This window comes from Camarhynchus parvulus, chromosome 5 (genome assembly GCF_901933205.1).
Source record: "Camarhynchus parvulus chromosome 5, STF_HiC, whole genome shotgun sequence".
In the NCBI taxonomy this organism is placed as follows: domain Eukaryota; kingdom Metazoa; phylum Chordata; class Aves; order Passeriformes; family Thraupidae; genus Camarhynchus; species Camarhynchus parvulus.
The window spans coordinates 23,341,627-23,369,346 of record NC_044575.1 but is presented as its reverse complement, the minus strand read 5'-3'; the positions used below and the strand labels follow the sequence as shown (position 1 = coordinate 23,369,346).

General features: G+C 55.6%; 3 protein-coding genes across 6 annotated transcripts in view; 2 read left to right on the top strand and 1 right to left on the bottom strand.

Moving 5' to 3' along the window:
* DGKZ (diacylglycerol kinase zeta) overlaps nt 1-2,550 on the top strand; it is a 46,523-nt gene extending 43,973 nt beyond the window's left edge. For both annotated transcript variants that reach the window (XM_030949112.1, XM_030949111.1), the window contains one exon: nt 169-2,550. In XM_030949112.1, coding sequence (XP_030804972.1) covers nt 169-285 — 117 coding nt within the window. In that variant the 3' untranslated portion in view covers nt 286-2,550. The remainder of the gene's footprint in view (nt 1-168) is intronic.
* Nucleotides 2,551-5,827: 3,277 nt separating this feature from the next.
* MDK (midkine) lies at nt 5,828-10,958 on the top strand. 2 transcript variants are annotated; one of them, XM_030950441.1, is made up of 5 exons: nt 5,828-5,984; nt 9,237-9,320; nt 9,406-9,567; nt 9,666-9,827; nt 10,234-10,958. In XM_030950441.1, exons 2-5 carry the CDS (start codon nt 9,242-9,244, stop codon nt 10,257-10,259), a joined length of 429 nt encoding a protein of 142 aa, XP_030806301.1. In that variant the 5' UTR covers nt 5,828-5,984; nt 9,237-9,241; the 3' UTR covers nt 10,260-10,958. The 2 variants fall into 2 exon arrangements, with proteins under 2 accessions (XP_030806301.1, XP_030806300.1); XM_030950440.1 differs by lacking the exon at nt 5,828-5,984 and adding an exon at nt 8,087-8,101.
* A 1,806-nt stretch (nt 10,959-12,764) lies between these two features.
* Nucleotides 12,765-27,506, bottom strand: CHRM4 (cholinergic receptor muscarinic 4). 2 transcript variants are annotated; one of them, XM_030949838.1, is made up of 3 exons: nt 20,472-20,557; nt 14,729-14,770; nt 12,765-14,245 (listed from the first exon to the last, which is right to left on the bottom strand). In XM_030949838.1, the coding sequence occupies exons 1-3, from the start codon at nt 20,554-20,556 to the stop codon at nt 12,765-12,767; spliced, it is 1,608 nt and encodes a 535-aa protein (XP_030805698.1). In that variant the 5' UTR covers nt 20,557. The 2 variants fall into 2 exon arrangements, with proteins under 2 accessions (XP_030805698.1, XP_030805699.1); XM_030949839.1 differs by lacking the exons at nt 14,729-14,770; nt 20,472-20,557 and adding an exon at nt 27,388-27,506.
* Nucleotides 27,507-27,720: the final 214 nt, after the last annotated feature.

The following is a 27,720-nucleotide window of genomic DNA, read 5'->3' as shown; positions in this document are numbered from 1 at the left end:
CACTTTGATCCCATGGTGAGCACATGGACATTTGGCTGCCACCTGACTTGGGGTTTGGCTGCAGGCTCTGCTGCACCCAGCCACATGGGGGAATGGGGACGGCCTTGGGTGCCAAAGCAGCCTTTAGGCAGCGTTCGGCGCTCTTGACTTGTCGCCTCCCCTGCACAGGGAGACACCCCGAAGCACCGTGCTGAGAAAGCCAATGACCCCGACTTAGCTGCCTACCTCGAGAACCGACAGCACTACCAGATGATCCAGCGGGAGGACCAGGAGACAGCTGTGTAGTGCTTGGCGTGCCTTAGCCCAAGCCAGCTCATTCAGGATGAGAAGAGTACAATGCCAACTGCAGAGCTGTATCTGGCCCCAACCCTCCCCAGATGCCAGCCTGCTCCCTGGAGATGGACACAGAAGAGCTCTGCCCCAGGCGGGCTGGAACTCTGTTTATGAGGACAATGGATATTTCAGACTTGAAGCCTGATTCTTTGTGTGTGCCCTTCACCTCTCATTCACCACATTCCCTGCCCTAGGGCTCTATCCTCCAGCCGTGTTGGAGCAGGCCAGGCTGAAGCCTCCAGTCACCCTTGTTCATGGGAGTAATTCCAGTGCCCCCTCCACAGGCTCCTACCTATAACCCTTATGGGATATCATTGCTCAGTCCTTCTCTCTGCTGGCAATGCCCCTCTTTTAGATGCTTGGCTAGGTTTGTGTCCTGTTCCTCCTCTCCTGTCTGGCACAGCTGTGGGAGGCACAGGCTGCATGGACAGACTGCAGAGGCTGTGAGCCACAGACTGCCCCAAAGGAAGCACCACAACTTACTGGCCCTGCTTTCTCCTCCCTCCTGGGGCTGCACCACGTCTCTGTGTTGCCCTACCCAGAGCCTTCTGCAGCAGGAGGGAAGTCACTTGTGCATCCAGCCTTTCCTCTGAGCATCTGGGTCTGGTGCAGCTGGAAGTAGAGCACCAGGTGCTCTCCTGATGGGCCTTCAGTGCTCAGTCAGCAGTCTGACTCAGGGCTGCGATGGCATGGAGGAAGGCTACCAAACCCTCCCACCACGCTTCTCTCCATGGGGCTGGGTGGAACAGTTTGCACACCCACTCTGCTGAGCATCTCTTTGTGAGCACGCTGCAGGATGGTGGAGAGCTGCACTCAACTGGTGCAGTGGCAGCAGTGATGTCTGTTATATTTCCCAAAGGCTGAGTTAGATTCAGCTGCCCTCCTTGCTTCAGTTTCCCCCTCAATGCTAGACTTTGCACGGGGCTGGACGGGCTGTGCTGGGGTCAGTGCTCCTCTCAGGGATCCCCTCCAGCCCCCCAGCCTGGCAACATGCATTCCCTTAGGCTGACTCCTGCTATTCCCCAGACTGGGCACAGGGCTTTGCAGGGAGCTCACCAACCCACGTGGGCAGACCATGAACTCACCCTCCAGTTTTAGTAGAAAGAAGGATTTGGATTCCCAGGAACCATCAGGGCTCCTAGCCCTGAGTCATGCCTACAGTGGGATAGAGTTTCACCAATCACCTGCCATGGGGCATGAGGCACCACAATCCATCTCCCATGTTGATGCTGTGAGCACTTGATGCCAAGACATCAAGCCAGGCCTTAAGCAAGGCTTTTTCAGAACTGAGTCTCTGAGACCTGGAGGTGCCCACAGAGGAGGAAAGCTGATGGCTCTGAGCCTATCAGACTTGCTTGGCACTTTTGGATGGGCAGTGGTTGTGAAGGGGGTTGCTGTTCCCATCTTTGCTCTAGGAGAGGATGCTGCTGCTGCCATGTGTGGTCTGTGCAGTCCCTCTGCACTCACATGCAGCTGTGCCCATTGGGTCATGCTGGGTGGCACTGTTTGAATCCCTCCTACTACCAAGAAAAGGGTATGAGGATACTGTAGGGAACCAGAATACCCTTCAGACTTTTTTCCCAGGGGCAGGGTTTCCTTGAAGGATGGGGATGCTGTACTGGGGAGCAGAGGCACAGGGCAGTGCAGGGTGCCCAGGGGCCAGTGTCAGTATTGGCAAATAATAATGATAGTATACTAATGCATTGACAGCTGGGACACTCCAGAAGTGCCTGGAGTTCTCATCAGCACTGCTGGCAGGCCACTAATAGACAAGGCACTGTCACTTCTCAGAGGTCCACACCACTGCTGTCCTAGACGGAATGCCCAACTTGGCCCAGAGGCATTTAAGCCTCAGCTTTTCCCTTTCTCCCTTACAGTTTTTTGTACAGGTAGTTGAGAGACGCACTGTCCCCCTCCCTGCTTAGCCCCTCTGTGCACCTGTGAGCTGAGTTGCTGTGCAATTCCAAGCCTGCTTATATTTTGGTGAAGAAGGAGGGGGTGTTGGTTAACCTGCCCCCTGAGGGCAGGGGTTCTGTGCAATACCTGGATCTGTGTTTCTTAGACACTGTTGTAGGATTGTATTTTTGTAACTATGTGAGGGTGCTGGCTCCAGCTAGCCCAGGGCCTGGCATGAGCCTGTATTCCCATTGCTTTTCAACTTCGACTGTTTGGACGTTGTTGTTTCTTGCCATTGTAATAAAGAGATTGATGTTTTAGTTCCTGTCTCCTTGCTGCATCAGCAAGATTGCAGCAGGCACCGCACAACTGATGCCCTGCATGGCACAAACAAGGTTGGATCCCAAGGCTTCTGCCCCTGTCCAAACTTGGGGGTGCTTCTGGGAGTTCCCTGCTGGCCCATGTCCTTGTTCACTTCCTAGCACAGCATCCTTCTGGGACTGTTGCTAGATACAGGGTCTTTGTCCTGAAGGATCTTCTCCTCCATTCTGCGTCATATATCAATGCTCAAGTGTAATATGAGAAAAGGAGAAAGCGCACTGCCTTCCCAAGTGATCCAGAAGGCCTTGGAAGTGTGAGTCAGCAGCCTGCTATTGCTCCTTGAGGCGAAGGCAGCAGCCCCAGCACCTGCCACAGCTGTCAGTGGATACTACAGCAGCATCCAGCCTCCAGTTTCAAAATGTTTGCTGGCCTTTTTTTGTGGTGAGCTGTCCCCAGCCACACTGCTCTGCAGGAGATGAGCCTGCCGGGGGCTTTTCCTATTCATTTCCAGCTCCACCAGGGAGTCTTGGGCTTCTGCCTCCAGTGCTGAGCAGTGAGGGCAGGGATTGTCTCTGCCACTCTGGTGGAAGGACCGCTCTCTGATTACAAAAGCAGAGGATTAGGGACACTTCTGCTTCCAGCCTCAGACTCATAAGGATGATTGTGGCCTACACACTTCTATCCTGCGGAGTTTTCTTTGAAAAAGGAGGCAATTGCAGTGGCCGATGGCATGCTGGTGATAGAGCCAGTGGGTGATGAGAAGCTATACTCATACCTCAGACTTGTATTTCTAGGGGCAGTTTGGCAGCTTGCCTAGTGCTCCTGCCAGCCCCTCTCTGCCCGGAGAAGCAGCCGCCTTCCCTGCCTGCATTGTCCCTTCCACCCCCACTGTGCCTCTCTTTCATGGTCTTCAAACTTCAGCTCCTGCCCAGAGCTAATAGTGAGGATCGGTAGCAGGTGTAAGGCACACCAAATTGTCCTGGCCTCCCCAGGGACCAGGTGTACGTGCAACTGGGAGGAGGGGGCCCGCTCTGCTTCAGTGCCCAGACCCCAGAATGCTGGCAATTGGCCCACATCTCAGCAGGGAGGCTGTCAGTAACCATGGCGATTGGAGTCTTCCAGTCGCCACAGTGTCAAATATACCGTGGGGAAGAAAAGCAGTCCTCCTATGTGATCACTCTGGTGAGGAGTGTTGGAAGAGGGGCAGTGTACCTTCGGGGCAGAGTCCTGCCCTTCTCTCCAAAGGGTGTCAACATCCCCTCTTTCTCCTTTTCAGTCAGGTGCTGGAAGTTCGGAGGTCTGTCTGCCCTCTTGTGGGATGGAAGAACACCTTGGGGTGTAGGCACGTGTGCAGGCTGGAGAAAGCAATGCAAGCCCAGCCCCAGCTAAACAGAGTTGGGCTGACAGCAGTGGGCCCTGTTAATGATTACCTGGCACACACCTCAACAAGGAAAAGGTCGTTTCTCTTCCATGCATGGCTGCATCCCTGCACTGACACTGCAGCAACATCCACTACCAGTTCCCCAAGGACCAGGCTTTGACCAGGGATGGAAAATGCAGAGCTGACATGCCATGAATTAGACTGGGACATTTTAAGAGTTCAAGTTAAAAAGCTCAAGTTAACCAATTGCAGGGAAATGCATCTGGGTTGGTCACACTCCCTCTTTTTTCCTCCTTTCCTCAGTATGAGGCCTCTTTTCTGCAGTCACGGCCTTTTGCTGCTAATTTGAGCTGGGGAAGGAGCCCAAAGGGACCAAGCACAGCCACTGCTGAGCACTCTCAGCAGTGCACCAATGCATCTCTGCTCTCTCACACAGCTAGCACTTGTCTTCTGGTCCCCTGGAACAAGTGAAAATTCGCACAGGGCTTCACTGTACCTTATGCTGCTGTTCTCTGGGGACTCCAGCAAGATCTTCAGCTCCTGGCCAGGAACAGCTGAAGAGAAGCAGCAGTGCTTGCTCCACACCTAGTTCTTTAACAGTTCTATAGGCCTTGCTTTGCTCATCACAGTGTTCTGATTCAGAAGTGCAAACCTGATGTACACCTAGGTCCTTCTTTTGTACATTGAAGTTTGTCTCAGCAGCTTCCTTCAGCTTGAGTTTAAAGGCCCAGCAATGGGGGGAGGTTACTGGTTTTGCTACCTGCCCAGCTATCAGGATCCATTTCTGCATCCTGGGCTCAAACCTACAGCCTGGCACCTCCAGATCCCTTGCCGCACAGAGCCGTACCTGTTGCTGTGTGTGCAGCAGGAAGGGCAGATGACATGTTCCCACATTTACCAGCTCTCCTCAAAACCTCAGCAGATGCTTAGGAAACTGCTGGCAGACTGGCAATTAAATGTGGCAATCTCTTGGAAAGTGATTCCTGGTTTCAAAGCAGCTCATAAAAAACAGTGCTGCCCTGCAACCCCACCTGTGGCAGCCCTGCTCTCAGCAGACTTCTTCCAGGACAAGAAGTGGAGAAATGGCTCCATTCCCTACCAGAGCCCCATTTTTCTTGCATGACACTCTCCTTTCTGGCTGCTAACTCCAAAAGGGAATTGGCTTTGCTGCTGCCTTGCTCACCTCCCAAGAAAAGGTGGTGGATGGGGAAAGGAGCAGTCACATCTGCACGGTCCTTTTCATCCCCCACCAGCAGCTGGATACCACTGCTGGGTCCAAGGGCTGCAGCATGTCTGAGCTGGGGACAGGCAGGCGGGTCACAAGGGACGGAACAGGGGAGACGCTTAGGACAGGGCGTAAGTGATGTGCTGCTCTGGGTGCTGAGCAAGTACCCCTTTCCTGGCAACCTCCCACGAGGGGCAGAGCAAGTAGAGAAGAGTGAAAAGGGCAGAGATCATGAAAGATCGGTCCATTGATGCCAGTGGCCTTGATGGAGGAGGCATCCACGGAGCTGGTGGAGACACAGGGTGGTTCCCTTTACTCCACTGAGGCGCGGGGATGCCCCCGGGGCCAGCTTCCATCGGAACTCAGTGCAGCAGCCCCCAGGGGAGACGCTGCCCGGCTGTTGAGCTGTGCACCTTTGGCCACTCGTTGATGTTGGGGCTCATGGTCAGCTGAACCCGCACAGCTTCCCTGGTAGCGCACTGCGGGTACGGGTTGGAGAGCACAGCAGGAAGATGAGAGGGGACAAGGGACAGGAGCCGTGCCCCGCGGGACCTGACGCTGCCCGGGCCCAGCTCACCCCCGGCCGAGGGGCCCCCGCTGCCCCCGCCCCAGCGGCCGAGGGGCCAGCCTGCCCCCGGGCCGCCCCTCCGCCGCCTGCCTTTGTGCCTGCCGGGGGGCAGAGGAGGAGCTTGCAAAAGTTTTGGGCTAAAAACCCACCTTTTTCTGCCAGCCGAGCCCGACGTCAGGGGCCGCTGTGCGCCGCGCGGGGCTCCGCACGCGGCCGCCACACAAAGGCAGCAGCTCCGCGCCCTCCGCTCCGCTCCGCAGGTGAGTGTGGCCCCACACACAGCTCTCGGGCTCGGGCCCCACCGAGATGGGCGCCCCGGGCGAGGCGAGCGGCGACCGTCCATCACCTCCCCAGGGAGGCGGCAGTCATCCAGGCTGAGGGCTCCCCGGAGCGGGAAGGGGCTTTGCCGGGGTGGGGGATAGGCTCCGGCTGGGGAGGACCTGCAGAAAAGGGCGACTGGGGCCAAAGGACCGAGGCGGTGCCCGCCGGTGCGGGATCGCCTGAGAGGAGCCACGGAAGAGCCTTGAGATGCAGAAGGATGGAGTTTCGTAGGGAGTCAGGGCTCCTCGAGAGCAGACGGGTTGAGTCAGTGGCCCGGTATCCTACCCCCCCATTTCTCCGGGTAAGCACCCCACACTGGTTCGGGGAGAACTCAGCTGGTGGAGATCCTTCGATCGGAGCCCGGGGAGCTGCCCCGGAGCGGGGATCGACCACTGCCCGCCTCTCCGGAGGCTCTACGGGGGCTCACGGCACCGCATCTACCATGAGGAGGGAGCAGAGGGCAGAGGTGCGGAAGGGCGCTGCCTCCTCCCCTCTCTGCCCTCAGCGTAGGGATAGAACCCTTTTCCCTTGGAGCACCTTCTCTTCACTGCGAGGTGAGACCGCCTGCTGGAGAGCCCCACAGCCCCCGTGCTTCCCTCAGCACCTCTAGGGAAAGCCTCCCGGCCGTGCCAACGCCTTGGCTCGCGGGCACACGCTCGGTGTCCCCTTTCCAGGCGGCAGGGAACTTCCTACTGTGGCGGTGCTTGTCGCTCCAGGCCACGGGCTTCCCGAGCGCTGGGCTGGCTCCTCGGGTGCCGGGCTGCCCCCCGGAGAGGGCGCAGCAGCCCTGCGCCCACCACTGCTAGAGCCAACTGCAATTTGAGCCGAGCAAAGCCGAGCCGAGAGGTCCCACTCCTGGAAAAGGGCTGTGAGGGAGGGTGGACAGCCCAGCCGCCTCTCCGTTCCGGGAGCGCATGGGGTCAGCATTGAGGGATTAGGAGCTGCGGAGGATGTGTGGGCTGCACTGGGAGAAGTCGGTGGCACTACCTGCCCCGGAATGGTGTCTGGAGAGAGATCCAAGCTTTCCCATTGCAATAGTGGGTATTTGAGCTCTGCTTCAGCTTCACCAGGTGATTTTTCTTCTTTGAGCTTCAGCTTCACCAGGTGATTTAATTTTTCTTTTTAGAGCTAATCTAGATCATAAAAACCCAGAGCAGCTAGAGGAGGGGGAAGGGAGAACAGAGACTGATATTATGTGAGAGCCAGCCAGCATCTGAGGAGGAGAGAAGCCAGGGCCCCGCAGGGACGCAGGAGGAGTAGGGCTCTGCGAGCATGCCTGAAGGTGCTGTCAGCCCAGCCAGGAAAAACTCTTGTTTGCCTGGCTGTTTGGAAAACCAGTTGGGGAACTTTACTCCCTTTTCCTTATGAATGCTTTAGGATGAGCCATGACTGAAGGTCCCTGCAGACCTTTGCCTGGGGAAGGTGACGTGCTGGGCTGAGCCTGGGAGCAAATTCAGGGGTCCCTGGGGCTGTAGTTGGTCATCTCCTCAGAGAGCATCCCTCAATTTATGTGGGCAGGGCCCCACTGCACCCGTGGCAAACAGAGGAAGTCTGTGCCTGGAGGTGAGGCAGGAGTGAGCACAGCAGCTGGGGCTGACTGCCCTGGAGAAGACCATGTCAGAAGGGCCTGAGCAGAAGGTGCTGGGCTGGGAGGTAGGTGCAAGGAGCACAGGGAAATGCTCTGCAGCAAAGGATGGGAGAAGTTAACAGAATATGTGAAACAAGGGTGATGGTGTGAATAATGTGGATGTCAGAGGAGCTACCCCATAAAAGCCGCTGCAGAAAGTGGGACAGCCATGTGTGTAAGTCAGCTCAGTTCCAGCCTTGTCATCTGTAACCAGCCCATCTTGGCTGAGCCCTTGTCGCCTTTGAAGGCAGATGGGTGGGAGCAGAACTGAGCTGTGCTGTGCTCGGCAGGATGGCTCCCAGCCGGGTTGGGTGAGGGGAAAGGCAGATCTCAGCCCACAACTGTGCCCTCAGCCAGCCATTCTGTGTAATTCCCTGTGACAGTTCAATGCAGAGCAAAGCTGGCAGCTTGGCGGCAGATGCATGAAAGGTGAGTGCACTGGAGCCTGAGTAATGTGGGATGCTGCTCTCTCTGGCATGCTGCCCAGAGAGCCCAGGGGAGGGAGCAAACGCTGATCCCGGGCTCTTCCCTTCATGTATGTCCCCTGGGGCCTGTGGTTCATCCTGTCCTCTACAGCCCGATTCTGCAAAGCTCTGCCCAGAGCCAGGGCAGGTGCCATGTGTTTTCTGGATGGCTGCTGCCACACAGATATGGGTGGCATCTTAAAAGGCTTTGGGGGAACAGGGATGGGGTCTCCAGATTTCAAATGCTGGCTCTGCATGCCTGCACTCCTGTTCCCACTGCGAGCAGGATCTGGGACCCCAGTGTGGCCAGCAACCTCCCCCAGAGTCTCGTGGTGGCAGCCAGAGAGGAGCTGTCACATGGTCTAAGGCCACTGGGGCGGGAGACAGGGCTCAATCCCCAGAGCTGAACCCTTATGTGTGTGCACCCTTGTCCCCAGCCTGCTCCCAGGTGTGTGCACACCCACTCACCCCCTGCATGCATGGGCGGCATGGGCAGCAGGCTCCATCCCTCCAATGAGCTCCCACATTGGTGGATGCTTTTTTTGGTGTTTAATCCACTGATATAACTTTCAGACCTCTCATGAAAGCAGGTTTGTTTTCCTGGGCTTTTTTCCTTCTCCCTGGCATCCTCTGGAACTGGAGTAAGGTACTATGGGAGCTGTGTTCCCTGGCCCCAAGGCTCTTTGGTATGGGGCAGCAGCCTGCTGGGTCATGGATAAAGGATCCACAGAGAAATATGAGGGTAAGGGCTGGCAAGTGTAGGTCCTTCCCCAGATGCTGTGTGGGCTGTGGGGTTCCCATGGAGAGCATTTCGACCACATACAGGGCATTGGGGTGGCTGCAGGGGTGGGAACAATCTCTCAGCCCTGCAGCTCCCTGGTGGGAGGCAGTTGTTGAGGTACACAATTAACCTTCCTGTTGCAATTAGTGAACATATTCTACTGGGTGGCAACAAGCAGGGCACAGGGGCATACACACACATGCAGGTGAGTGTGTGCTACTCCTGTCTTACACAGGCTGCCCACAGCCCACCATGCCCCTCCTCGACACCACACTGCACCCCAGCCTCCCACCCACCCAACTCTCTCCTTCCTCCACAGGCAGGATGCAGGTTCGGAGTCTCTTCCTCCTCCTGGTGCTGATCCTGGTGGCTGCCACCGCCAAGGCCAGCAAGAACAAGAAAGGTGAGGGGCAGCTTGGGGCAGTGGGGCAGAGTGGGGCACGCTCCCCTGTCCCTGCAGAGAGCACCCACTCCACTTTTCCGCACAGAAAAGGCAAAGAAGGATGGCTCCAAGTGCGAGGACTGGCGCTGGGGACCCTGTGTTCCCAGCAGTAAGGACTGTGGCCTGGGCTACCGCGAGGGAACTTGCAAAGATGAGAGTAAGAAGCTCAAGTGCAAGATCCCCTGCAACTGGAAGAAGAAATTTGGAGGTGAGTACATGGAGGTGGGGACCACCCTGTGCTGGGTGACCGGGGCTAATGTCACACCAGGTCCTGGCGAGTTCTGATGCCTCTCCCCTCTCATCCAGCTGACTGCAAGTACAAATTTGAGAGCTGGGGAGGCTGCAGTGCTCAGACAGGCCTGAAGACTCGCTCCGGAATCCTGAAGAAAGCCCTGTACAATGCCCAGTGTGAGGAGACTGTCTATGTGACCAAGCCCTGCTCCTCCAAGATCAAGTCGAAGTCCAAAGGTCAGTTCCCACCACTCATGTCCCCAGAAGGGTCCTGTGGCAACCCTGGCCAGGGGTTTTTCAGAGGTACCTTGGCCTGTTGGAGTTGGCTTTGCTGGATTTTGTAGGATGCTCTTTCCTTTGCACTGTGAAGTCCAGCTGCTGGCAGGGTGGGAGGTGCTACTAGGAAAAACCCTGGTCCCCACACAAACCACTGCCATCTTTGGTGGGATGGGGATTCCCTGCTCTCCTCACTAGGACTGGTGCAAAAGGTGGTTTGGCATGGCAGGAGGCTGCCTGCAGGGACGCGGCCACTGCGCCGTGCTCAGCTAGCCATGCTGGCTATGATTCTACCACAGCAGTGTCTGGGGACTGTGAGCTGCCAGCAGATGCACTAACTCTTGTCTCCTGTGCTTCTTGAATGCAGCAAAGAAAGGCAAGGGGAAGGACTAGAGCAGGAAACCAGCGTCCTCATCGGCCCCTCAACATGGTGCCTACAGGACTGGATGTCCAGCTGTAGCTGGCCCACACTACAGTCTTCCTCCTCCTATCCTTACTCCTTCCCATGACCTCCTCTTTCACTGAGATGCCTTGTTTTAATCATTAGTGTTGTAGAGAGCAAACCTACCCACCCTGCAGGATAGGCTGCCTCCTTCCTTGCTGCCCCATGGGCACTACTAGTGCATCCTGCTCACCTCCTCTGGGCTGGGTTCACTGGGATGTGCTCAGAGAGCTGGGATGGAACACACATTTTTCCACCCTCCAGCACAAATGAGCTGCCTTTAGCACATATTTTTGCAAGCCCAGGAGCCTCCTTGCTCCTCCATCAGGTACCAGTGCCAGAGGGAAGGGCTGGGTGTTGAATGCCGGAGTAACCCCATCACTGAAGCTTCTCACTCAGGACTGCTCTCACCTCAGGGGGTTTATTCGAGCATCCCTTTGGCTGAGGCATGACTTACCTGCAGCAGTTGAGGAAAACACAACCATCACCCTGAGAAGCAATTTTGTCTCCTCTCCGTCACTTGTAACCATGTGTGTAACCATGCTGGGGCTGCAGCCCCTCTGCCTTTGCCATGCCAACACCAGCACTGGGTGGGAGCTCTCCTTTTGGATTTTTTCTTTTTCTTTTCCAATAAAAATATTAAAAAAAAATCAGAATTCTCCTGTTGTCCCCACAAGGTGCTGCTGTGCTGGAAACCCCAGCAGACCCCAGTTTTGCTGACCCCACTGGCACCAGCAGTGAAGTTACCATGCAGCTGGCCTGGCTGCCACATGCACGTGGTCCTGGACAAAGCACCAGACCTCACAGCCTCTTTGCAACAATGCTTCCGGTTGCCCCTCTTTACTCTTGGCAGAAGGGATGGGCTGCCGGAAATGTCACCAGTGGGTGACACTGGGAAGCAGGGAAGGAGCCACCCGGGTGATGACTCATTCATTCCTCACACTATGGACATTAGTTTCCTGGTCCAAGGTCTTTATTTGTCTTGGAGTGTGTTGGGCTGCAGTTGTAACTATTTAAAAATACCCAGAAACCCACCAGGCATTTTGGGTACCCCTAAAGGCAGTGATGGAGGGGCTCCCATCTGGGTTGGGGCAGCCTTTCTGCAGGTTGCACCCTGGCATGATGACGGGAAGGACATACAGACACAGAGTTTGCCAGTGCTCGAGTGGCCCCATCCCATCTCTTGCCTGCACCTGGCTTTGGGAGAAGCTGGGGAGCAGCCCCAGGGCGCTCTGGGCTGCACACAGGGGTGGCTGGGAGGAGGCTGGAGATGCTGGCTGAAGCCCGCATGCTGAGGGCTCTGCCACAACAACCATGACAGCGTTACATCCATGTACAAAGCTCAGCAACCGGCTCCTTTGGCCTCCCTGGAGGGGCCCCCTGCACTCGGGGCAGGAGGGGGTTGGAGGCCACCACCATCCTCTCCTGCCTCCAGAGCCATGCATCAGGCCTCCCACACCCACTGCAGGGAGAGCGGGGACCTGCTTGTGGCCCAGATGAGACACGGGGCCCCTTGGCCACATTGCAGACCCTCTTCCCACCCTTCTGAGACCCCCAGGTCTCCGCTGTCTCTCCCAAGGACAGTTATTTTCACAGTCACTGCTGCCAACTACTCAGGGTCCCCATTCCCCCAGGGCTGTGGAACGAAGTCCTGCACCACACCAGGGCTTTTCTTTCCAGTTTAGTTTCCATCACTGTTGGAGGCAACTGGGTTTCACACTTCTTACCCAGGAGTGAAATCCTTGGTTTATCTGTCTGTCTTTCCAGCAAATTGCTGTCTGTGGGCAGAAAGGACGTGAAGGGGAGAGCAGAGCCAGAGCCCAGGGAAAAATTCTGCCCCAGGGCCCTGGGTGAGGATGCCCAATGGCACTCTCAAGGGAAAGGAAGCATCTTGCCACATCTGTTAGGGTCCAATCTTGACTGCCTTCACAGGGGGCCTGCCTGGGCCAGCAGGACTCCCCATTAGCCTGCCTGAGCCAGCCTGGTCCAAGATGTCTAGCAAATGTTTGACCCTGGTTTCTTTTCATTTCTTGGGTAATAAACACTTTATAAGCCAATGGAAAGCATCCAGCATTAGCCCATCTGCATGCAGACAAGCTCTGATGCCATGGAGATGGTCAGCTGGGGAAAAAGGTACATCCAGTCTTAGGAGAAACACTGATGCCTTTTGGCCAATCTGAAGAGCATGGAGCTGGGAAGGGCTCCTGGTGACCACATCTCCTCTTGCCTCTGGCCTTCCCGCTGGCTCCCTGAGCTAGTCCCCAGGCCCAGGGTGACTGGAAGGACCTGTAGCTCAGAAATGCCTTGGATTTTTGTCAGCGTTGGATGAAGGGCATCCTCTGCAATCACTGCACAGTCTGCACTGTTGTGAGTGGTGAGCAGAAGGACCCCCGCCGGCAAACAAGGCAAAGGGAAGGGTTTCCATAAGGATACTGAAGTGGTCCCTGAGTACCAGTTTATCTGGCTGTGCCAATGTTCCTGTACTGGCACATGAGAAGGTGCTTGAAGGTTTTCTTGAAAGTGGCATTGCAGAGGGCATAGCAGGCTGGGTTGATGGTGCTGTTGACATAGCAGAGCCAGTAGCCAATGGACCACACTGTTTCGGGCACGCAGGTCTCACAGAAGGTGTTAATGAGGACCATCACGTTGTAGGGTGCCCACGTGAGTATGAAGGCCAGCAGGATGGCAAATATGGTGCGGGTGACTTTCTTCTCCCGGGCAGCCATCTGGCGCTTCTTCCGTACTTGGCTCCTGGCGATGCTGGCAAACTTCCTGGCAACATTGACTGGGCGGCTGTTGGCCAGGGAGTTGTGGTTAGAGGCACCTGACTTAGCTGGGATGATCTCAATGGCAGTGACGCATTCAGACCCAGTCTGCTTGGTGACAATCTTAATCTTGGACCACTTGGAAGTTGGGTTCACCCGGGGGTTGGCTGGACTCTGTCCTTGCCCTGCTGGCAAGGCTTCTGCTGTGGGCTTATCTTTTGTGGTCTGGGTCATGCTGACGGTGCTGGACTCATTGGATGTCTCCTTCTCCTCCTGATGGCCAGTGGCCTCTGTCTGTGCAGATGGCTGGTCATCCACTTTCCCATTCCTCACCTCCTCCTTCACCTCCATGGCCCTCTTGGGAGAATTATTGTTGTTCTGTTTGACCATTGAGGGGCCCTTGAGGAATCTGAGGGACTTGGTTTTCCTCTCTTTCCTGCTCTCAGGCTTGTGCCTCCTTACCCTGCTTCTGCTGGCCAGGGAGATGTGGATGTACAGCACCGTCATGATGACCACAGGCAGGTAAAAAGCAGCAATGGCTGTGCCAAATGTGACCGCTGGGTTGGAGAGGAACTGGATGTAACATTCCCTCTCAGGGACTGTCCTCTTGCCCACAATGAACTGCCAGAACAAGATGGCAGGTGCCCAGAGAATGAAGGACAATATCCATGCGGCCGCAATCATTAGCCCTGCCATCTTGGTGGTCCTCCTGGCTGGGTACGTCAGGGGCTTGGTGACGCAGAAGTACCGGTCAAAGCTGATGATGAGCAGGTTCATGACAGAGGCGTTGCTCACCACATAGTCCAGAGCCAGCCACAGGTCGCACACCACAGCCCCCAGTGGCCAGTAGCCTTTGATGATGTAGACCGTGTAGAGGTTCATGGAGAAGACCCCGATGATGAGGTCTGCGCAGGCCAGGCTGAAGAGGAAATAGTTGTTGACAGTCTGGAGCTGGCGGTTCACCTTGATGGAGAGCATCACCAGGATGTTCCCCACCACGGTGACAAGGCTGAGTGAGCCAGTGACAGTGGCGATGAAAACCAGCTCCACTGTCTTGTAGTTGGTGGGAGGCTGCACGGCCACCTCGGAGTGGTTGCCCAGGGTGAAGTTGTCATAGGTCAGGTTGGCCATCTTTGCCTGCCAGGGCTGAGCAGAGAGGTTGTGCATGGGATCTGCAAGGAGAGCGAGGACAGAAAGGGAGAATATCAGACCTGCCAGCCTGTCCTGGCATCATTTCCTCAGTTTCCCAGGCCAGCACTGCTGTTGACTAGTGCTCAAAAATCTGCTGGCATTCCTGGACTTCTCTCTGCCACTCCAGGAGTCCATTGGAGGCATTTTTTGTGTCCCTATTCAGCAGTAGAGGAGGCAAATGAGTTGCAGGGAGAAAAGGAGGAATGGGGCTAGGACAGTCACAACCTCGTGTGGCCCAGAGAGGCACAAAGAGGGGCCAAAGGGCTGGGTAAAGAGGACTGCAGAGCCAGGGGGATGCACATACAGCACTCACTGCCAGAACAGCACAGCATGGAGCCAGTGCCCTGCCCCAGGGATGAGAGCAGGCTTATGGTATGCCCCAGGCATGTTCCACTGACCTCCCCAAAGCACTCCCCAAGAGGGGCCTAACCCGCAAAACCCGTGCCATGGTCTGCTCAGCTCACCTGTGTCTCCCACAGCAAATAGCTCCTTCTGGAAGACGAAATCTGGGAGAAGGAAAACAGCAAGTTACACCACAGCTTGTGTGCATCCCACAACATCTTACTGAGGGCACCAGCCTGTCCAAACAGAGGTGGCCCTGACCAAAGGGTGACACTGCTGAGATACAAATGCTGAAAAGCCAAGCAAGGCTGAAGGTGGGTGCTTTGGTGTGGCCCAGTGCACAATGCAGAAGGCTCAGGAAAGGGAGGGAGCGGCACAAGTGCCATCAGTCACTGATGCTGGGAAGTGATGACCCCTTTCCCCAGTCCCACATCACAGTGCAGCTGCAGCCACCCAGGCCAGATGTACAGTGTGAAGTCAGACACCTCAGTATGATACACGGAATTATTTATGAAAAATGATGAGAATTATGGACAGAATTACTGCCTTCATCCAAACCAAGATGCCTGTAGTTAATCACCCAAGGTAAGAGTAGAATGGACCTTAAAAAAATCAATAGATGAGAAGTGCTGTATTGAGATGAAAGAGAATTTCCTGGAAAGCAAAGGAAAAGCAAAGGCACTGAGGGAGTTGGGCTGGACAGAAGATCTTTCAATTGAACCTACCCTCTCCCACACCATCCAGGCCTCCAAAATATGCTGGGCCTTCACCAGCCTCACCCTGGCTTCTGGGGGCATTCCAACCCTGCCAGACCATGGAGGACAGCCCCTCCAGCAGCTGCTCCTGGTGCCTGGGGCAGGGGTTCAGCCCCATGAGCGCTGCTGCCAGGAAACCAGCAGGAGCCAGCGAGTGTCCCCACAGCGGGAATGCTCAGCACAGTGTGTCTCTGGCTTGGGAGATGGCTCCAAATGCCCAGGACTCCTGAAGCTGATTTTGGTGAATGTATAAATGTGCCTTTAACATGCACCTCTTCTGAACAGAGCCTGTCAGGCTTTGAGATCAGTTTGTCTATTTTGAGTATTTGAAAAGAAATGTCCTCATCTTTCATTTGTGGTGAGGGTAGGAGATGTCTGCCATCAGCAAATAGCCAAGTTTTTAACATAAGCACTTTCTAAAGAGATACAGGTCTAATTAAATGGAAATGTGGCTGCTGAGATGCTAAAGCCAGTTCTGATGTAGCCATTTAGGCAGCTTCTGCATTAGCAAGGATACAGCTGCGATAGTGATGGAGCTCTTCTTACAGGTGCGAGGAAAAGAAGTGGGTGAGGGACAAAGCAATACCTCTCTACCATTATCCTCTAAGCATGTCTGTGAAGACAAAAGGCTTTTAAAAGAAAGCAATGCCCTTTGGTAGATGCTACATGCCAGATACGGATGGGGTGAGGAAGCCTGGCAGCACTGCCCAGGCTTGGAACTTTGCACCCAGCTCCAAGCACAAGGGATGCATCAAGGGAGAGGGAAAGAGGTTTCTGCTGCCATCCTTCCTGGGCACGCAGCCAGGGATGTGAGAAGAGGTGATAAGTGTATTAAATGCCTTAGAAATATATAATCATGGCAGTTTGGGGGTTGGTTTCAGTACAATAGAAATGAGTTTTAATTTCTTCACTTTGGTGAGATGGGGAGATTTAACTGTCATTCTTGTAACAGCTAATCAAACCCATCAGACAAGCTAGCAATCATGCAGACATCTACCCCAGCTCTTCCAAGAAGAATTTGAAAGTCTTGAAAAGAAACCTTTCCATCGTCTCTGCTAAAATGTGGGTTTCAGTTTTCTCACTTTTGTTCATGAACTGGCATCCTCTTCTAAGCGTGTCTAATTAATTATCAGCCTTAGCAGAGGCTTGTGTTCTCAGTTACCCCAAGTAAGAAAAGTCCATCTCAAGCCCGAACTGTTCTGTACGTGTCCCAAGACGGGAGAAAAGGCGGCGGCAGCCCCACAGGCGAGCCTTTGGATGCCACCCAGAGGTCATGCTGCAAACTGGTGTGAGGAGGCAGAGGCGGCGGCCGCCTCGGGGGGGAGGGCTTAAACACTGAGCACTTAAACTCGATAAGCCTTCACCTAATAGCAAAAAATAAAGCAATCCCCTGTTTGAGGGAAGGAGGAGGACTGAAAATGCTTGAGGGTGTGAAGATAACATACAACACGGACAGAGCAACACGTGTGAGGTGTGAGCTGTGTGCACTGCTCACCCTTGCCGCAGATCCCCTGGCTAGTCTCTGCCATACCCCAGCATATCCCTTCTTTCCCCATCTTCTACTCTCCATTCCCCTGTCTCACTCTTCTGCCCCCGACACCCTCTCTGAGCTCACTGGGACCTGCCTGCCTTTGCCTTCCTGAGCAGAGGAGGCAGCTCAGTCTGGAGCTGGGAGAAGGCCAAGGATGCGACAAATTGGGTAGGTCTGTGCAGCTGACCAAGCCATGCATCATGCCTGAATGGGCACTAGGGACAGATCTCTGCCTTTGAGGTGGAGAGCATCCAGGCTGTGTGGGAAGGGCCTGAGTGGGGGCACAGCCCCCAGGCAGTCACGCCTCTGTCTGCATCCCCATCGTGTGTCCAAAGATGGAGAGAGCACACAGGAGAGCTGTGGAGCTGCACCAAACTCTCCACCCTCATGCCAGCCTCATCACTGTTCCCAATGCTGTGACACCAAGACACCAGACACCAAGCGAGCTCTCCAGGACTTGGTGTCTCTCCACTAAATGCCTTCTCTATGTACTCCAGTGCCAATGCTTGCTCCCTGCACCTCCAGGGTGCACCTTCTCTCTCTCCCTCCTCACAGCCCCCATCCTCCATCACCCTCTCTGTCTCCATTCCCGCTTGCACCCTACATTCATGATGACACCACAGACAGGGAGGAGACCTAGCCCTGACAAAGCTGAGAGAACACTTCAGAAGGGCTCCTAGGGCTGACACCCTTACCTGTGATACCAATTGGCTTTGCAAATTCCCTCAGACTTTTGGCAGTGATTTACAGCTGGTTTTCTCCTGTCCATCAAAGCTGTTGGGAGACTCCAAATCTTTACTGGTAGCATCCTCCATTCCAAGAGTTTCTGTGGCTGCTGCAGTGATCACCAATTGTGTCATCAAGGGAAATACCTTTCCCTTCCCACACAGCCACAGATCCAAGCAGAGAAAATTATAATTTGGGTGGGGTCAAAATACTGCAGGCAGTGGGCACAGCAGGGTCTCCACTGCTGCCAGCAATCATGGATGTGACCACTCTTGTGTGAGGATTCAACTCCAGAGCAAGGGCAAAGCCAGTGCTCTGTCACAGGGTGACGCCTGAGACCACAGCAGAAGACTCCTGCTATTTCCTTGCTGCACCTCATGTGCCTTACCAGCAAGCCTTCCCAGCCTGTCAGCTCCTAAAACTGCCTCGCAGCCTCTTGCCAGGTAGGAGAGGAGACAGTCCTGTCATGGGCTGCTGGTGACCATCCTGTGACCGAGAATCTGCAGTAGCTGGAGGCTGGTGTTCCATCGGCTGCATTCGTGACTGAGCACCTGCTGAGCACTCAGCTCACGTGGGATGGAGGGTTTAGTTCCCTCCCGCCCCTGCTGCTCCTGATGCGGAAGGAGCTGGCTGCCCTCTGCATGGCACAGCAAAGGCAATGGGAGAGGCTGGCATTTATACACACCCATGTGATGGATGAGCCCCTGGAGCAAGCAGCCCTCCTGCCCCAGTGTTCCCCACATTTTCTCTCTGTACTGCACAGCTGCCCTCTGCTCCACAGCCTCTGTCCCACATGGCATCACCAGCCATCTCCTTTCCTGTTGTGACACTGCCCCCATCCCAGCATCATCCTCAGGGCTGGGGATACCCAGGGAGCAGGTGCAAGGCAGGGCAAAGCCGTGTCTGGTCCACATGTGGTTGAAGTGACATTCTGCCTCTGGAAGCAAGCAGAGCTCTGCAAGGAACCCCATCACAAAGCAAGCCCCACGCTCGCACACCAGCCTGGGGAGGGAGATGTTCCAGGGGAGGGAGAGGAATCAGAGAAAGCCGTGCTTTAGTGGACGCCTGTGAGCGTGAGCTGCTCCCAGAGGAAATGGGCTTTAGCTCTGCATGGGTTTGGAGCAACAGCGCAACTGAAAGCGACCTCGAGCCCAGGGACAGGAGGGAGGGGCTGTGGCTGTCAGCTCTGGCTGAATGGATCCTGTGGGGCTCTGGGTGCTGCCTGGCTCCGGGAGGGAGGAAAGGTGGCCCCCTCCACCACAGGCACATTCCAGGAGAAGGTACACATCACCTCCTGCTCTGTCTGGGTGCCAAGGCTGGGCCTGGGCACATCACCTTTGGTGTGACCTTTGGAAAGAGCCAAGGCAGCCCTACTGCCAGCCCCCTGCTTGTCTTGGCCTTCCTAAAACTGCAGAGAGGGTAAAAGTCTTAACGGAATTAATCCTGTCAGGTCAAACTGCTGATGTGATGTGGGGCTGGGCAGTCTGTGCAGCCACCACCACAAGGAGGAGAAGAGAGAGAATAAACAGGGAACAGAAGACGCTAGACATTTACGGCTCATGCTCACAAAGGAAAGGTATACTTAGGGTAGGATGGCAGTTTGTGGCACTAATTGCATTATCTAATAGCTGTTAATTAGTTCCTGAATCATGGCACCACTTTACAACTAGTGAAGGGTTGTTCTGGTTGACAGATTCACACCCCTCAGAGTGTGAAAACAGAATTCCTAGATGCTGGGAACAGGCACCTTAGAAATACAACATATGAGAGAAGACGGAGGGCCGGCCCCGTGTCTGGCAGGGGAGTGTTGGTGTTGGTCTGCTTCCGTGCCTCTGCCTTGGGATGATGAAGGCAATAAACAACCAGAAAAACAGAAAGGAGATGAGGGGCCAGCAGCATCTGTTGCATTAAAATGGCAGGGCTCCTCCTGCCTTCAAGCTTCAGCTGGTGGCTGCGCTTTCCCCCCTCTGATCAATGGACCCCTGAAGTCCTTATCCTGCTCCAGAGGAGATCTGAGCCATTGTGGAACAGGAATTGTTTCTTGGCAGTAACACATGGGGTTCTGCGCATTTGTTTTTTCCATTGAATAATTTATTCTTCTTTCTTCCTCTGCTATTCAACTGGTCCTCATGAGGCAAAGCAATTTCCTCCACCCCACAAGTTAAGAACCTCTGATAGCTTTTCCTGGAGCCGCTGGAGAAGCGGTAAGCTCAGTGGCACAGGAGCAGCCAGCTTGCAGGGGGAGGTGAGGGGTCAGGGAACTCCCCCGTGCCTGACGTGTGTTTGCACATCAGGTTTGTAAAATTTGCTGTGTCCAGGGCCAGAAGCGAGTGTTGAGGTTGGGTAAGCCCACCACCCCCCCAGGCAAGCCCGGAGCCTCCCTGCCTTCGCTGTGGTTAATGCTGCTGTCAGAGCAAAGCCGAGGCGCCGCACCCAGGCTGGCTGCACCCGGCTGTGGGGAGCGCTCGCCGGCCGAGCCGCGGATGTTGAGCTGCTCCTGCAGGTGGAGCTCAGCCCAGCGGGCTCACCAGCATCTCACAGCAGCCACAGCTGCACCCCCTGCCCAAACGTGCCTGTACCTGCCTGTGCCCCTAATGTGCCCTTTGCAGGGTGTAAGGGGCCGCATGCTATTTATCCACAGCATCACCAGACAAGAAGCGACCCAGTGAGAAAGTGTTTTTTAAAAAGTAATTGAAAGGTCACTCCTATAAATAGTCTACCAGCACACTGGTCACTCTGACAATTAATTAACCTCCTGCCACCCAATTATCAGGCCAAGTAAATGACCTATCAGTGGAACACTACTAGCAAGTGTGCGTGGCAGATGCCACGCAAGCCGAAGTCCAGCCTTACCCTGCTGTGCCCAGCCTGCAGCTCCCAGGCACCGGCGGCTCCCCAGCAGCTCCCACGCCTCCTGCACTGGCTCCGGTGGGAACATCCCGGGGGGAGAAGGCTCACCACGGCGGTATGGCACAGCGGGACCAGGGGGACACGGTGCCCTCTGCCTCGGCCGCCCCAGGGCTGCAGCTCCCTGCTGGGGGCTGAGCTAGGAAGGTGCTGGGCTTCCAGCTGAGCCTGGGCTGGAGCCACACTTCTCCCCTCCCATTCATTGCATTAATGCTCTCTGCCTCAGAGAGATGCTCATGTTCTTTTATATGCCTGGCTGAAGCTTTAACAGAACCCAGCTGTTTCAAGGCAGCACAGCAGAAATAACCCTGCTGCAGCTACAGGTCCCACTGCTGGGAAGGGCTCTGGGACCAGCCAGCAGAGAGGAAGGAGGGGAGAGAGAGGATTGCAGCAACAAGTGGCTGCCTGGATTAGCTGGGCTCTTCCCAGGGAGAGCTTAGTGGCTGGGACCAGATGCCTGTGGGAGAGAGAATGGTGGAGGAGCGACTGAGAGCTAGAGGGGCAAGTGCTGCAACACCCAAGAGCTGTTTGCCTAGAAGAGCAGCTCCCCCTGCCCCAGGGACAGGCCTTGCCTGGGGATGGCAAGGAGGAAGGACTTGGCTCTTTTTGGGAAGCCAGCTGTAGGGAAGCCCCCTCACCCCGCCATGGCCCCACACAGCCACAGGTGCCCATGCCAGGTCTCTACCACCCACATGGGGAATCTGCCCCCCCAGGCCTGTCCCAGGTGCCTGGGCTGGGGCTGAATAAGGCAGGGGCTGGCCCTCATGCAGAGATCTGCAGCACCCTGCACTCACCCTCTGTGTCCCCAGGGTCCCATGAACCGCAGGGGGGGATGCAGCTTGGGCAGTCAGAGATGCATGCTGCTCTGGCAGGGGGACGTGTTTGTAGCTCATCCCAGAGCTGAGGCACTGCAGGGAGCAAACAGTAATGTGCTCATCAGAAATTTTAAAGACTTGGCAATGGAAACAAGAGCCCCTTGCCCCATGGAGCAGCTCCACAGGGCTTTGAGAAGACAAACGAGCCAGCTAAGCAATGGATGAGAGAAAAGAGCTGAGTCAAGGGCAGAAAATCAGGCAGGAACAAGAACCCTGCTGGATGGATGCGTATATGAGAGCCCTGCTCCTGGGGGTAGATAGCAGATGGGAATTTTTGGGGTGTTAATGAAAAAGGAAACTGAAAATATGAGACCCCATTTGGCCACAAGACCTGCCAGAGAATTTGGAGTTGGAGGTGATGCCTGAGCAAAGGGATAGAGTGAGGAAGAGGAGCTGTGGCAGAAGGTGGGCAGGAGAGCCCAGGGCATGGACAGGCAGAATGGAAAATGTGGGGGTCAGAGTACCAGGGGAGGAGAGCAGCTAGGAAATCCTACAACAGAGAAGGGGAGGGATGGAGAGGAGGGAGGTGGGAATAGTCTCAGTCTGCCAGGGAGGCATTGCTTATCTCCTCTAGAGAAAAGTCCTAAGAAAATCTTCTTAGGAGAGACCTCACACAGAGAAATTGCCTGGAAACCTTTCCCTACTGCCTTCTCTGGAGACTCCCACCTGCTCCTTGCTGGGCAGAGTGGGAGCCGTGCTGGAGCTGGAAACCTCTGTGGGCTGCAGCTCTCTGGCTCAGGCAACCCAGCTCTGCCTGGAGTCACCTCTCTCACTGCAGGATGGTGATCCCCTGCCTGTTGTGCTGGTGCTGAATAAGGCAGGGGCTGGCCCCCATGCAGAGACCTGGAGCATTCTACACTCACCCTTTTTGTCCCCCAGGTCCCCATGAGCCATAGGGTGGGGATGCAGCTCAGACAGTCAGGGATGCAGTGCTGCTCACCCCACAGCACAGGGCGGGGGTTTTAGCCACCTCGTGGACAGGGACAGCACATAGTAGCAGAGGGTTTCATGAGTTGAGCATTATTTATGGGCCTTGGTGAGTTATCTGAGCTCTGCAAGAAGCATAGAGACCACCATGCCAGACACTGCTCCTAAGTGCTGCAGAAAGGCAGGCCCAAGGCCAGGCAATTCATGCTTGTTTTCAGGCAAAGGCAGATGCCAGAAGGGTTGCATTGCTCTCCACTCCTCTCTCTACACATGCATGCACTTTTTTGGCCTTATCTGGGACTGCACATGATGTAACTGTCAGCAGAGGAGGGATCCAAACTACCCCAGAGGCACTAGAGATGGCGAGATGCCGGGTACTCTCCCATCTCAGTCATGCCAAGGTCCCTCAAGGATCTTCATCCCTCCTCAGCAGAGCCAGCCTGCCACGCTGCCCAGGACTTGGGAGCTGGCATCGACACTGGCAGGGTCTGCAAGGGAGGGGTCAGTGAAGCACGGTGCCATGGAGGCCTCTGGAGAGCTGCTCTGTGACCTGGAGCGGATGCAGGGCCCGGGACATCGTGTTTGCAGACTCATGTTTTCAGACCTCAGTGTTGCACAACTGCAGCTGAGTTTCCCACAGGCAAATAAATCTAATTCTGCTTAAAAAGGCTGAAGACATTAACCCCTTAACTGGCCAATGCAAACCAAATTCACCAGGAGCCTTAACCCTGCTGATGACATTTCACCTCCAGACACATCCAGCTGAGGCTCCTGGTGTCAGCAGCCCCCACTGCCTCCTCTGCCAAGCTGCAAGGTGCTATACAATATGCTAGATTTAAAAGCAGTTGTGGTACCAGAGGGGCTGCTTCTTTTCCTGGCTTTCTTGGCTGGAGGAGCACAGCCACCCTCAATAGCTCAGTAACACTCCAATAGCTCAGGCCAAGCCTGCTGAGCTCAAGGAGCTCCATGGTTTGCACCGAGTCCTGCCTTTAAAGGACAAAATTCCCAGCTGCTGCTCTTCCTTCACCAACTGACCTGGGATGTAACTCCTCTTCGAGGGTCTTGAAGACAAGTAAACAGCTTCCCCATGTCCCTCTCCAGCTCTCTCTGAGTCACTGGAACAGGTGGGAGAGGTTCCTCTGCAGCCGCACACCCCAACCTGTCTAACACTGGGGCGGGGAGTGGGAAGGGAGCAGGGCACTGGGGCACCTCTGCCACTGCCTCATGCACCGAGTGGAAATGGGGCACACATTGCACAGGACATAAAGGCATGATGGGGACAGGGTCACAGCAATGCAGAAGAGCCACTGTCACTCACACAGGTCTGATTTGCAGGACCTCCAGCAGCAATTTCTGGGTCCGTCAGAGGGACAAAGCACTGTACCTACAGCCATTGCATTTGCAGGCTTGGACAGGCTGGTGATGTTAATTTTCTCTGCAAACTTGCATCATGCAAGGTGTAAACTGAGCCTTTGCCAGAGTTCCTCCTCCATGTGGTGCAGCCTCAGGGCTGAAGGCATCTCTGGAGGGTCCCGAGAGCAGCCCCGCGGCGAAGGTGTGAGCAGCTGTGCGCGGCACGCGAGGCTGGGGCTGGGCAGCATCTCCAGCAGAGCCTCACTTGCTGTGCTCACACTGCCAGGGGACTCAGGGCCTGAAGACAGGTCAAATGATGTTGCCCTGGCACAAAGTCCCAAGAGGACCAGTGCATCGAGCCACAGGGAAGGTGGGATGGCTGCCAACAGGCACACAGAGTGAGGACACCGAGGTGTCTCTAGCTGGGGGAACAGGGACTGGTTGTGTGTCTCCTGCTAAAACTGTGTGTCTAGGCATCAAGGGGAGGATCTGTATATGAGACACCTTGCCCTTTGTTCATACACCAGCAAAATGCTGGAATCATGGGCCAGCCTGACCAGGGAACACTTGCCCCAGATTAATTAGTCCAGGAATTGCCTAACTCCTTGAAGCTTTAGTAAATGAATTTGTTTGAATATAGGGCAAGGGTCCACTTTGGTATGTTCAAGGGTCTGGATACAGCAAGACTGTGCCATGCCTAAAGGCTTAAAAAGATGTCATGGTGGGTTGTGCTCCTGGGGACAGTCGAGGCTGGTACACCCCTCCACTTGGCTCTGAGTTAGACAACAGCCAGACATTCAGGCCCTCACCTCCTGGTCTGCCAGGGCCCTGGGCAGGAGAGCACATGAGTCTTCCTAAAAGCTGGTGTCTGCTTTCTGACTGGTCACGCAAATCCCTCAGAAGAAGGATGTATTTGGCATGGTTCCAATCACCAGCTTGAAGAGGCTTCAACAGTGACTGGGTGCGGAGCCTCACTGCAACCACTGGTACCTGGCACACATGGTGGGTGCTGGTGCTTGGGCAGGCTAAAGAGCAGTCAGCAGGGGATGCTGGGATGAGAATGAAGAGAGAAGAGGAAGTACATGGGAATGATCTGGTCCAAAACTTCAATTTCCTCGCTGTGTCAGGTCCTGCACTCTCATATCTCCCCAAACCATGTCTTGTAACATGCCGTTTTAGAGCCAGCCCAGAACGGATGCTGAAATGCAAAGCAAATCTCCTCCCTTGGCTTACTGGAGAGCAATAAGGGCATAGACCCATGTCAGACTGAGGAGCAACTGGCTCGAGGACAATGCCTGCTTCTCCAGAAGATGCCCATCAAAGCCCTAAATTAGCATGCCAAGGAGAAGGGGTCAGCTTGCACACAAGAAACAGTTGCTGTGTGTCCGTCCATGTGGAAAGAGGAGCTGTGTTTGTGCACAAAGCAGCAGCCCCTTGCAAGCAGCCTCCATCTCCCTCTCCTCTCACAAGTGATCTCCCTGCAGAGCTGCATCTGCCACCTCGGCTGGGTGCTCACCAAACCTCTTCACCTCTGTGGATGCTGCTGGTCAAGGCTCAGCAGGGCAGGCAGAGAAAGGATCAACAACACAGAGGTGTGCTAGAGACTGCTCTGCATCAGCTGCTCCTCCCAGTCTCACTATTTTTATTCCCTGTTTTTTTCTTTTTTCCTGTTTTTTGTTTGTTTGTTTGTTTGTTTTTCTCCTAGGGAGATATTTGTCATTTTAATTTTAAAGAACAAAACAACAAAACCCCAACTATGACAAAATCTGCCATCAATGGGGTGGGGACACAGCTTGTGGGGACAGTTAAAAGAGTAAAACCATGCTCCTTCTGCAAACTCAGAGTAATTGGATCACAGCATTAATTAATCATTTCAGTTCATTTCTCTTCTATGAAAGAAAACAGACTGACCTGCTGAGATGGGTATGCCCCTCGTGTGAATAAACAAACCACTTTTACTAGTAGCCCTTCTCCTCCTTCTCCTGCCAGGTTTCCTCTGCCCACTCATCAGGTCGCTCCCAGGGCCACTGCCACTCCATCCAGCAGCCCTGGAAACTTGCTGCCACTCTGAGCAAGGCCACATTGGCCCGGCTCCTGCAGGAACCAGGGCTGCTGCCCACCCTGCACCCCTGCTCCCATCCCCACCTCCCACACCCAGGGCTCCCACCACGGGCCGCCAGCCCGGCTGAAGGGGGAACCAGGGATGGGTCGCTGATTGGGATCCCCACTGGCTGCCCTGCTCTTTGCTGGATGTCTCGTGGGGGCCTAGGCCAGGCTGGAGAGCAGCAGCAGGTGCTCAGATCACAGGAGTTAGGGCGTTAGGAAGCAGGAGGTGGTGCCCAGCAGTAGAGAGAGCGAAAGCATCTTGGTGTCACCTGTGATTTCAACGTGAGCATTGTCTCTGGTGCTGTTTCACCAAAAGCCTGGGCTCTGGGATCCTGTCACCTGAGTATTTTGATAGACAGCACCTGCATCAACAAGCCACCCAACTGCATTGGTATCAACACTTCCAGCCCCTGTGTTCACTCTGCAAGCTGTGGCAGAAGTCAAACCACCTTTGGAGATCACCCAAGGCAGTTGTGATAAAGCAGGGAGCCTTCAAGTGCTCAAACAGAGCCCATCTACCAGCCGGGCACAGGGGAACACCAGCTGTTCCTCGGGTTGGGAAGTATCTCCCTAGCCTTGAGGCTTTCCAAAGACTGGCTAGAAAAACTCATCCACAGCACAATCAGAGGGGTTGAAAACAAGTCAGACAGAAGCCAGTGCTGTTTTTATTTAAGAAAAATTATAAGAACTGTTCCCTGATTTGAAGCCAATGTCATTATTTTGGAAAGAAAGAAGGGTGTGGCTGCCCAACTCTTGTCCATGATGTGCCAACAGAGAGCACGGGGCAGCTCTGTCATTACCAGCAGAAGGGGTGCAACAGGGCCAGAAATGGCTGAAGGGAAGGTGAGATCCACACTGGGGGAGAGAGTGGACAAGATCTGTTTCCCGTGCAATGCCCAATCTGGTAAAGGGCTCTGTGAAGAGGGGGCAAACTTATGCCTAGTCATGTCCTGGGAGGTGGCCACAAGCACCAGAGGGGTTTGCCCATTATGGCGACAAAGTATCCAAAAGATAGGGGATCCTCTCCCTGTTGCACTTGCTGGAATAGCGAGGGAAGCAAAGAAAGCGTGCAGGTAGTTTCTCGTCCAGGAATGTCTCCTTCCCAGAGAAGGTACCAGGGGAGCAAATAACCCCCGTCCTGGGTTTCCTCCTGGGGGTGCCTGCCCCCAGAGCCGCAGGCTGCTCGTATTCCCTACTCAGGGTGCTGACAAGGCTGTTTCCTGGGTGACAAGAGGGACCCGATGTTCCTCGAGCGGCGGATCCCGGGAACGCTGTTGGTTTGGATGGGAGCAGGGAAAGGGGGTGCCAGACATCTCCCCGGTGCCCTGGCAGGGCTGCACGGCTTCAGACATCCCGGGGCAGCGAACCAGCGCGAGGGTCCCGACCCGCGGGGCACGCCGGCGTTCCCGGAGAGACGCAGGAATGCGGGAAAGTTGGCAGAGACACCTCCCCCATTCCTGGGGCGACCGCGTGCCACATCCCCCGGGGGTGCGGAGCCCCCTCCCCATGCACCCTAAAGCCATGCCGACCCCCCCCCGGACCCTGCGGGGGAAGCCCTGCGCCCCCCGCCCGCGCACACGGAGCCCCGAGCAGCGACTCACCGGGCAGCCCAGCCCAGGGCGCGCCGCCGCCCGGCGCCGAGCGGTTCTCAGCGGCCATGGTGCCGCGCCGCGCCCGCGGGGGCTCCGGCTGGCATGGCCCGGCTTCGGTCCCGGCTCCGGTCCCGGCTCCCGGTCCCGGCGGCGCCGCGCGCGGCGGAGGGGCGGGGAGAGGGGAGGGCCCGGAGCTGCCGGCTCGGCCCCGGCCTCCTCCCCCCGCCCCCGCCCTCCCCCGCTCCCAGATGTGCGCCCCCAGATGTGCGCCCCCAGATGTGCGCCTCCCTCGCCGCCACGAGAACGCACCGGGCGGGGGCGGGATGAGGGGAGGCTCACGCC

Excerpts from the sequence above, each read along its gene's own strand:
- CHRM4 (XM_030949838.1), bottom strand. The coding sequence starts at position 20,556 with ATGTTCCCACCGGAGCCAGTGCAGGAGGCGTGGGAGCTGCTGGGGAGC. Across the intron at positions 14,771-20,471 it reads TGCAGGCTGGGCACAGCAGG|ATTTCGTCTTCCAGAAGGAG; the intron begins GTAAGGCTGGAC and ends TCCTTCTCCCAG. Across the intron at positions 14,246-14,728 it reads ATTTGCTGTGGGAGACACAG|ATCCCATGCACAACCTCTCT; the intron begins GTGAGCTGAGCA and ends CTCTCCTTGCAG.
- MDK (XM_030950440.1), top strand. Across the intron at positions 9,321-9,405 it reads GGCCAGCAAGAACAAGAAAG|AAAAGGCAAAGAAGGATGGC; the intron begins GTGAGGGGCAGC and ends TTTTCCGCACAG. Across the intron at positions 9,828-10,233 it reads GATCAAGTCGAAGTCCAAAG|CAAAGAAAGGCAAGGGGAAG; the intron begins GTCAGTTCCCAC and ends TCTTGAATGCAG.